We start from the raw sequence: 10,688 nt of genomic DNA on the forward strand, positions 1-10,688 counted from the left end.
TTAATTTCCAGCTTCTAGATTTCTGTTTCTAAGTGTGTTCCTATCACTTCCCTCTTCAGCTGTGCAGACTTTTCTCCCAACCCGGCCTCTCTGTCCCTTTCAGTTCCTTTTATGGCAGCACTTTCTCCACGTTCCCAGGCATCTCACACAGATCTTTCAGGAATTAAAAATGATCACATTCGTGCACTACAGAAGATGATAAAAACATCAAAGGCTCTCCCCAATTCTTCTCATGATCTTTAAAAGAACGCTTGGAAATTTTATTTAAAATCAATTTGCTGCTGGGCGGTGGTATGCATGCCCTTAATCCCAGCACTCAGGAGGCAGAGCCAGGTGAATCTCTGTGAGTTCGAGGCCAGCCTGGTCTACAGAGTGAGTTCCAGGAAAGGCTCCAAAGCTACACAGGGAAACCCTGTCTCAAAAAACAACAAAAACAAAAAAAAATCAATTTGCTGTGTACCCAGACATAACATTGGAATTATGGGCTTGCGCCACCAGGTCAAGATCCCAACTGACCTATTTAGTTTTGTTTCTGTTACACCTCTCCCCATTCTTTACACTGAAATTCTTTCCTTAAGAGGTTTTTATTTTTAATTTTTGAAATTAAAATATAATTATATCGTTTCCCCCTTCCCTTTTCTCCCTCCAAACCTCCCATATCTCTTCTTGATCCCTTTTCAAATCCATGCCTCCATATGTATGTATATATAATATGCACACACATCTATGTATATACATATACATTCAAATGCATAAATATATAAACACAACCTGCTTGGTTTGTTTATTCAGGCCTGACCAGTTGGTAGTGGGTAACCCATTGGAGGCTCTTCCCTGGGGAAGGCTATGTTCTCCCACTATGAGCATTCCTTAGTTGCTTAGACTTTTTTGTCGAGGAGTAGGACCCATGAGATTTTCTTCCCCCTCTGTGTTAGCATGTCTATTGGTGCTGTAGTTGTTCGGGTCTTGATTAGGCAGCTTTATTGTTGAGGAATCATGGCTGAAGCTTCCCAAGAGACACAACCTTACAGCAGATTTCCTGGCTCTTCAGCTCTTATAATCTTCCTGCCTCTTCTGAAATTCTGTTTTCTGAACATGCTACTAGGTCCCTTCACATGTACGATCATATGCAAGTTTTCCTTTAGTTTAAAATGCTGCTATCATCTAGTCTACTGATGAATTTATTTTCATTCTTTAAAGCCCAGTTCATTCCTCTGGTTTGGGAAGTTTTCAGATTCTCTCAGATTCTGATATTTTCTACAATCACCTTCTCTAGAATTTTGTGTGTCTACTAATGCACTTGCCACAGAGCATTTTTATTTATTCTTTCACATTCACTTGTGAGCCTCTGGGATCAACGAACTCAGATTAATTCCCTTTGTGTGAGATGAGAGTAAATGTTTATTAAATGAAAGAACAGACTCCTGCTTTCACAGACATCAGCTCCCTCATGTGTGTGTTTGTATGTGTGTGTACCTGTGTATGTGTGGTATGCATATATTTGTGTGTGGTTGTGTGTGTACTTATATGTATGTGTGATTATACATGTAACCCCCCCACTCCGTGTGTGTGTTTGTGTGTAAGCCAGAGGTCAACATTCAGGTGCTGTCTGTGTATTTTTTTTTAAGATAGGGTGTCTCACTGGCCTGGGCTTACAAATATGTACCTTTGTTTCCAGCTGTTTTGTTTAGATTTTTATAAATATTTTAAAGATTTTTTTACTTTATGTGTGTGAGTAATTGCCTGCATATATGTCTACCATGTGCATACCTGAAGCCCACAGACCAGAACGTTTTGGATCCCCTAAAACTGCATTATAGACTGTTGTGATGGGTACTGGGACTAGAACCTGTGTTCTCTGCAAAGGCAATCTCTCCAGCTCCATCTACTGTTCTTTTTTAATTGCTAAATTTTGTCATTTATGTGTGTGTGTGTGTGTGTGTGTGTGTGTGTGTGTGTGCAATTTTCGATCATTCTCTCACCACCATCCTTTCTTATCTCCCTCTTATTCCTATCAATCACCACCTCATTGGTTCACTGATACCAGTCCCTTTCACAACCTTAGTTTATTTTGTGATGCATTTCTTTTAACCTGGGCTATATGTGTGACCAGTGGATTTGAACTACCTACTGGAGCCTGGTGGGGTCATCAGTGAGCACTTAGCTGAAGTTAATGGTTTTACCTCTCCCTGAATCTATCAATAGCAAATAGTCCAGCAGTGGACCCCATGAACCTCTCCTCTATCCATACCTGACTGTTGATGGGCCCATTCTTTTGCAAATTCAGTGCATGCAACTGCAGCTGCTGTGAGTTCATGATTGCAACTGCTGTGTCTTCTGCAATAGATAACATTCCACAGACCTAGTCCTTATCTTCAAGCTCTCACATTCTTGTCAGCTGTATTTTACATGGGTGCTGGGGGAGGGGATTGAACTTAGTACTCATGCTTGTGCAGCAAATATTACACTGACTGAGCGATCTTCCTAGTCTCTGTCTTTTCAAAAACAATATGTAATTTATAAATAAAAATGATGCAGAACTAGAGATGTAACTCAGTGGTAGAGCATTTATTTAAAATGTTTGAGGTCTGTGCTCCATTCCCAGCACAGCAAAGGTACATATTTCTCAGGTACTAGGTGATATTTTGATACCGTTTTGCACAGTGTAGTATTCAAATAAGAATAAACATTTCTATCTGCTCAAACATTAAGTATTTTTGTGATGAAAATATTAATAATTCTCCTTTCTAGTCCTTGTTTTAATTTATGGTGCATTTTGGGGTCTCTACAGTTACCCTACTGCAACACAGACCACAAGAAATCATGTCTCCTTGGACTGTTCTTTTGATCTCACAAGTCCCTTCTCAGAGTGATAGATCTTTTGTTGTTGTTTAAGAAAGGGTCATGTTGCAGGAGGCTGGCCTTGAAGTTTCAGTCCTCCTATCCTCCTGCTTCTTCCTTCCATCACACAGAATCTGAATGTGTGCTACCATGTACAGTTGTCTTCCATTTGACCCCTGGATGCCATATTTTAGACTTTTCAAGACCAGAGCTCACATTTTTCACTGGCCCTTCACAATAGTCTTATAATCTGACTATGATCAGCTGCTGTTATTAGCAAGTAGCAGATACAGCAATTGGGTAAGTCTAGGCCTTGAACCCCTTGCTTTCATTAGAACAATCTCCATTCCACACAAAATTCCAGACAAAGGAAAACTTTTTCATCATCCCTTTGTTTTGATCAGAGTTAATGCAGAGGTTCATGAAGGTTTGTGAAAACAGTTAAACATTTGTACCCCTCTCCTGTGTAAGTCTAACATGAATAATTTCAGGGAGTTTGAAGGTTTGCAGCATAGAGACTGGGGATGTAGCTCAACAGAAGAGGCCTTGCATGGTATGGTAAAGCTGTGGGTTCTGCTCTGCACTAAAAATATAAACATACTGTTCTTTTGGTTTTTTGTTTGCTTGCTTGTTTGCTTGAGTTTTCTAGAAAGGGTTTCTCTGTGTATGTAGCTCTGGTGGTCCTGGAACTTGCTCTGCAGACCAGGCCTTGAAGTCAGAGATCTGCTTGTCTCTGCCTCTCTAGTTCTGAGATTAAAGGCATGAATTACTACCACCCAAGCATACTGTTGAAGATTTGAAGCATCAATCAGGAAGGCCAAAGTAATGGGGAACAAGTAGAAAACCTCCCAGGGCATTTTTTAAAGTAAAGGATTGTAGTTAGTGGCCTGGAAAGAGAAGGTTCAGGTTCCCACGAGCTAGAGTGTTGAGCAAGACTGTCTGGAGCAGTAACATTTTCTACTGCATCTAGGTGGGAAAGGCTTTGAAGTCCAAGTTTCTCTTGTAGAGAAGACACTAAAAGCATTGCCATGAAAGCTGAATATGTGCCCACTCTTGCCATGTCAGCACATTGTGCTCACAGATCAATGCATCTGCAGTTCCAGGCTGCTTGTCTGCTATGGGTAAGTTCAACATGGCTGGCTACACAGACCACTCTGCTCTGACCCAAAGGTGAGGAGGGCTGCCATGAAAACACAGAGCCAAGATCAGCACCCAACATCTAATGCTCGTGGTCTCTCTCTGGTTCCCAGAGTCAAGTCACCCTGCCCAATGCTCATGACAGGAAGACAGACCAGCTCCTGCTCCATGTGGTCATTTAAGATCAAATAAAGGCAAATCTTTAAACAATTTGTCTACAGATTTTGATAGCTCAGTCATTACTGTTCCAATAACAGGATCCCCTGGGAGTCATAGTATGGGTTAAACTGCCCATGATGAGAACATTGCTTATTCTCACTGGCCCTACACCATGGAGTCTTCCTGGGCTTTCTTAGAGAGCCCCATTCCTCATAGCACTCCCCATTCCCATCTCGGGCTTCTGTGCTTCTTGTCCTTGCTGTGTCCACAGTCTCCCTATAGATGGGCAGTCTTTGTCCCCATTCTTATGAAATATGGCCTGGACTTGAGCCTAGTAGCAACTTGGTCACCCTACAATACTCAAGGAGAGAATGCCAGGTTGGGTGGGGCTAAAAGAAGCATTTGCCAAGAAGACACTGTTGGCTCTGTTGGACTCATGGCAATCAGGGGACTACAGAGAATTAGGGAAGTCTGAAAAATGCTTGGTAACAGGATCTAACCCCTTTTCTTTTTAAAGACCACTTGCTCAATGACAAATTTTCTGAGTAAGTAACATGTATAGGCCAGGAACCAATTTCTGACCTTTGAGCGTATCCCAACACCCACAAGTGTCTCCAGCTTCTAGTCCCCTTTCCCCTCAGTTGGAAAATTCCAGCAAGCCTAGAAGCATTCTTGGTGGAAAAGTTCAAAGTCTAACACCAAACCCTCAGCGTGCTTCCAGTCTCCCACTTGTGGCTAGAGACTCATTAAATCCATTCCCCAAGGAGAACACAGCCAGACAGTAGCTCAATTCCACCTATAGGTCCAGCCTCAGTTACACCAACAGTCGGGATTCTGGGGTCAGCCCCCGCCCTTTGCCTTGCTGGCCTCCCTAGAGCCAGCCACTTGTCTGAGAACAGTAGGAGTTGACAGTGGCGACTGACCTGAGATGCCGCCCCCCACCACGATCACATCGCATTTGTTGCTCATGGTGCTCGCCAGGTTCCGGGCCGCCCACGTCGGCTGCTAGTGTGCCAGGACCTCTGCCTGCGGCCGCGCTGCGCACTGTCCCCTCACACTAGCGCCGGGGCAGAAGGGCTATAAACTGGCGGAGTGCCTGGACTCTAAGCCCCGCCCGCCTGCGGGCGTGCAAGCCTGGTGGAGCTCTAGTCTCCGCCCCTTGCCCGACAAACCAGGCTTGAGGAGGGAGGACAAGTCGGCTGAGACAGTGACCTGGAACCTTAAAGTCCTTCCCCTGAGTCAACACCCCCATTGCCTTCTGCAAATGTTTTCCAGTCAGCCTCGTGATTGCTCTATGCAACTGAGGGGCTGGAATGTCTTCTTATCAGGGTAAAGTATCAAAGATTGAGAGCCTTTCAACTGCCAGGTACTGTGTTAAACTCATTGTGCAAGGTTCCCGTTCAAATTCACAATGACCCATTTCACACAAGAAGAAAGCAAAGTACTAAGTAATATGCTAGAAAGAAAAATTGTGTATTAAAATGTCACCTCTGAGGGCTCGAGTGATGGCTCTAACAAAGGACCCGTGTACAATACCCAACACCCATAGCCACCTGTAATCCCAGTCCCAGAGGATCCCACACCCTCTTCTGGTCTCCAGTGGGCATCAGGCATGCACGATGTATTCATACATGCAAGCAAAACACCCATATACATACAAAAATTAAAATCACATCGTACCCCATAGATATGTTTGATTAATATATGCCCACTTCCAAAAATAACAATAAAAGGAAGGAAGAGTCCAAGGCTCATCTTACTGACCAAATAAAATTATTACCAGCCCTAGCCATCTCTATTTCAATCATCTGCTCTGTGCCCACCCCCAACCCCTCACACACCGTGGCACTGTTTAGTTAACTGCAAAGAGCTACTACTCTAACATTTGATGAGGCACATAGCCTAAAGACACTAATTTTTTCCCTACTTTTACAAGCCATAGAAAAAGTCATCTGGAGGAGATCAGAGAAGGGTAGGTCAGTGGTAAAGCCCTTGCCTACCATCAGAAAAGCCCTAAAATTCCTAGTTACATTAGGAAAATAATGCAACCAACTGCTTATTGAACAACCCGATGCATCTGTGGTGTAAACCATGGAGGCTGGTTCCCAGAAAGTTGTTTATGGCAGGGGAGAGGCCTTGGATAGGCAAGTGGGATTCAGGGTTCCCCAGTAGAGAACAGTGAGTTATTTTTATGAGACCTTGGGTTGAGTGTCTGGGGACTAGGCCTTTGCAAAGGCAGCAGTCATTCAACAGGGTTGTAAATTCTTAAGCTGAGGTGACCTAGGCAAAACAGGGACATATTCTCCTAAGCAGCAGAAAAGCCACCTTTAAGAACTAAAAGCGAGAAGAAATGGATAACTTTTTGGGTGATGTGCTTCTGTTCAAGGCAGTGGAACTGCCACCTTCAGAGGAGCTAGCTCTAGTGAACTGCCAAGTTGAGAAGAACCAAAGGCAAACCTGTACTTCATCTTCCTTCACTCCCCAAATTCACTTGTCTCTAAGGCGGTTTGTGCTCCAGTTGCTCTCAAACTAGGAAAAGAGTTCAACACATCTGATGCTGAGACTCACTGGAGGCAGAAAAGGTCATGTTCTTAGTGTGTTCGTTGTCATTATCAACTTGACAGGCTTTAGAATTATACAGGAAACACATCTCGAGGTGTGACTGTGAGAGTGTTTCCTAAGATGTTTAATTGGAAGATGAATCCTAACATGGATGGCACCGTCCTATGGGCTGGGTACCCAAGCTGAATAAAAAGGGAAATAAGAGAAAGTAGATGAGCACCAACCAGCATTCATCTCTTTCGGCTTACTGACTAGATGAGATGCACAAGGTGGCCAGCTTCTGCCACTGTGCCTTCTCCACCATAACAGACTGGATCTGCTCAGTGAGTCAAAATAAACCCATTCTCCTCTGTATTGTTTCTTATCAGGTACCTCATCACAGCAAGGAGAAAACAAACAATATACTTAGATTCTAAAGTTCCAGACACTTGAACCCTGAACCTCCACCTACAACTCTACTACAGAGAATGATGATCTTTTTCATCTTGCAGCTAGCTTGCACTAACCTCTTCGTTACCACTCCCTTCTGGATTCACCTCTATTCATAATGCCCTGAGGCTGTGGGCTTTTATAACCTGTACCCCTTTTTGCTTGCAAGTGGGTCACATGTCAGATGGAGATGGAGAAGACCTTTGTAGGATCTGCCTGGAATTCCTTTTGCTTTTTTCCAGCAGTGTTTTAGCCAAAGTCTTGAACAGCTAAGGCTTTGAGTCCAAGATAGACTGTACCTTCCCTATATCCACCTGACAATTAGCCCAAAAGGAAAGCCAGAGGAGTTCCATGGTGTCTGGAGGGAACTAACTGCCCCTTTTGAACAAGTCTAACTCATCACCTTGAACTTTATAAGATATAAATGGGTTGAATCAGCACTCAGGACTTGGTAACAGGGAACCAGTAGTCCTTAAAGGATTTCTGAAGCTACATTTTGTCCCCATATGGAAGTCATCCAGGGTCAGTCCCCTGGGTGAGATAATGCTTCTAGTCTGTCTTCTCTCTCTGCTTCATTGACAAGATGAAAACAGTGCTTCCTAACTTGAACATGTGTACACTGAACATCTTGGATTGTGGAGAAAATCAGAGGAAGTGTATTTCTAACAAGCTCTAGATGATAACTATGCTCCTGGTCCATCATATATATTCTTAGGTACTAATATAGGCTCCTGCATCTCTATGAATTCTAGACCAAGGCTCTAGAGCCCCTTACTAACCTCAAGGAGCACCTTTAATATTCATATAGGAGGTATCTGATGTGGTTTAAACATGGTTTCTTTCCACTAGACCACACGTTGAGGCTTAATTCTCCAAGGTGATGGCATTGAGAGATGGTTTGACATTTAAACCTCTGACTACGGGTACTCCTCCATATCAATAAATTCATATAGTTCTGAAGAGTAAGTTATTATAAAAAAAAAAGGTTGTATAAAGAGAGCCTGCCCTCTGCACTTTGCTTAGGCACCACAATAGAGCCATTCCTGTTGGCAGAGGTGTGAGTGAGCCATCCCTGAAGTTGTGAGCCTACGAGAGCTGTCCCCACTACTTGTTCATCTTGTGGCAGCATGGGTGGGGGAGAGATGTTCTCCCCACCACACCCCCTCCCACCAACACCTGAGGTAGGTTAGTAGAGCTGGCCCTCAGGTTATAAGAATGGGAGAGCTGTCCCTGCCCTTCATCAGCTGTAGCACCCCTACACCACACCCGGGCAACACAGTAGAGCTGGCCCTCAAGGTGTAGGTATGGGAGACCTGCCCCTGAGGATCTGAAAGTAGGAGAGCTGGTCCCACTCCTTGTTCATTGAAGCAAGGGGTGAACTAGCCAGGACAATGCTGGAGAGCTCACCTTGGTGGTGAGGAGAGGGGAGAGCTGGCAGACTGACCAACCCTGAAACTATCCAGGCCCAGAACCAGGGCTATAAGTTGATGCACCCCAACATCCACCCCATCTATATTCTGTTAGAGCAAGTGAAGGGTTCAGTCCTGCAGACTCAAAGCTGCAGGATATCCATGACGCAGAAAACAACAGAATATCCAAGAAGAGTCCCAGTGGGGGCCCAGCTTTGACAGTGTAGCAGAAACCAGAGTCCTCGAACCAGTCCAATGACTCTTTGCAATGAACACTTGCAAGTGAAGATATATGGACAAAAGGTTTACTGCATGACTCACTGTGTCACACTACAGCTTCCTTGAAGAGACTGACTTTTCCTTTTTGTTTTTTGGGCTTTTTTCTCTTAAATTTTATTTTATTTTATTTTGGGGGTGGGGATGTTGCAAGGGCAGAGAGTATATACAAAGGGGCAGGGAAATGAATGGGATGGAGGTGCATGATGTGAAAGACACAAAGAATAAATAAAAAGAAAGTTAAAAAAGAAATAAAGAGAGCCTGCCACCTCCTCTCTGTCTATTGCATGCCTCTCTTTATCATGTGCCTCCATCTGCTTTTCTGCTATGCATGGAGCCCTGACCAGAAACCAGCTATATAATAATTCCATGTTCTTGGTCTTCCAGATTGTGAGCCAAAATCAATGGTTTTTTTCCTTTCCAATTTTCTCACTCTCAATTATTTTGTTATAGCAACAGAGGTCAGACTAACATAGTGTCAATTATTATGTTAGCATTTAATGAATACCTGCTCTGCTGAGCCCCAGGGAAGAAAACAGGATAGAAGCTTTCTCTTCCCTTCGTCAGGAAAGACAGTCAAGGGCACTCATCACAAAGCGATTCCTAATGTCACTCTAGGACACATATCATAGAAATAATAACCTAGCCAGATAATCATGGAGGCCCTCCAGGAGGAAATTACATCCCTACTGGTATGAATAAAATTTCTTCAACTGGTGAGGATAACAAGCATGCCCAGTAGAATGGACAATAATTTTAAATTTGAAGGCAAGACTAAAGATGAAATATTTGAAGAAATGGACACAGGCTGACGCAGAAGATATCCTCACCACATTTAAGACTATCCACAAACAGCATGAAATTAATAACATAGCAGTGAATGATTTAACAGAGAATAAATGATAGGAAGCATCATTTGTTTCTGTGTGTATTCCTGTCTTCTGTCCCCAGCTAGATAATAAATCACTGCAGAAGAGGAGGTGTTATCTTTTATTCATCCATTCAAGAATAATTTATTGAACACCAACTTGATATCAGACATTGTGTCCATCATTAGGAATATAGCATTATAAATTAAAATGATGCTAATCCTAGGAAGACTAAATATAAACGTGGATAATTACCAGAAAGCTAATTTATGTTCCATCTGAGCAATGCTTGACACCTCTCACAAAGACATGCAGAGGGGTGCTGCTCGCTCCTAGCAGGATTTCTTTGCCTTTTCAACTTTATTAAATCCATGTTTCTTTCATCAATTAAAATGAACACGCTTTGCTTTCATTTCTTTTTCATTAGAAGACTGCCAAAGAGATAAAAAGTCATTATTACTTCTTTCTTGCCGGCTAGCTTTTCATTAAGGGATATTTCAGTGAGTCTCTTATGCCACAGGAGGTTTCAATAAAGAGGCAGACGCTACAGAACACAGTGCCCCAGATACTATCTAAGGAGTACATTTTGCCTTTTTCCCCCCAATACTGGAAGCTTGACAGGAGATAGAAAATTCATTTTAAAATTAGATTCTTTAGAGCTTACCAGTTTCTTTTCCCCAACAACTACAATAATCTTTTAAAATGATGAAAGGAGCCAGTCCTTGCAGCCAGGGTGGCTCTTTCTCGAACAGTGAGACGTTCCGTGCATTTAATACAGTATCTCTCTTCATCTTGGATGCTAATCTGAATGTTGTTTGGGCTCCAAAGGATTGTTTATGAGATGGGATGATGTATTCATGGAGCTCATAAATTGCAAAGGCTCAAGAAGTAAGGCTCAAGACCTTATTCAAAAGTCCATAGGCTGGTGCAAGATGACAAAGGAGTTTGGACATGGTGGCATAGGCCTGTAATCCTAGTATTTGGGAGGTAGAGGCAAAGGGAAAGG

The 10,688-nt window shown here is 43.0% G+C and overlaps 1 protein-coding gene across 1 annotated transcript in view; it reads right to left on the reverse strand.

The window, feature by feature from the left end:
* Maob (monoamine oxidase B) overlaps window positions 1-5,261 on the reverse strand; it is a 121,798-nt gene extending 116,537 nt beyond the window's left edge. The window contains exon 1 of the mRNA XM_036174523.1: window positions 5,061-5,261. Within this exon, the coding sequence (XP_036030416.1) occupies window positions 5,061-5,106 (46 nt within the window). The 5' untranslated portion in view covers window positions 5,107-5,261. The remainder of the gene's footprint in view (window positions 1-5,060) is intronic.
* Window positions 5,262-10,688: the final 5,427 nt, after the last annotated feature.

Source organism: Onychomys torridus, chromosome X, assembly GCF_903995425.1.
Source record: "Onychomys torridus chromosome X, mOncTor1.1, whole genome shotgun sequence".
NCBI lineage: Eukaryota > Metazoa > Chordata > Mammalia > Rodentia > Cricetidae > Onychomys > Onychomys torridus.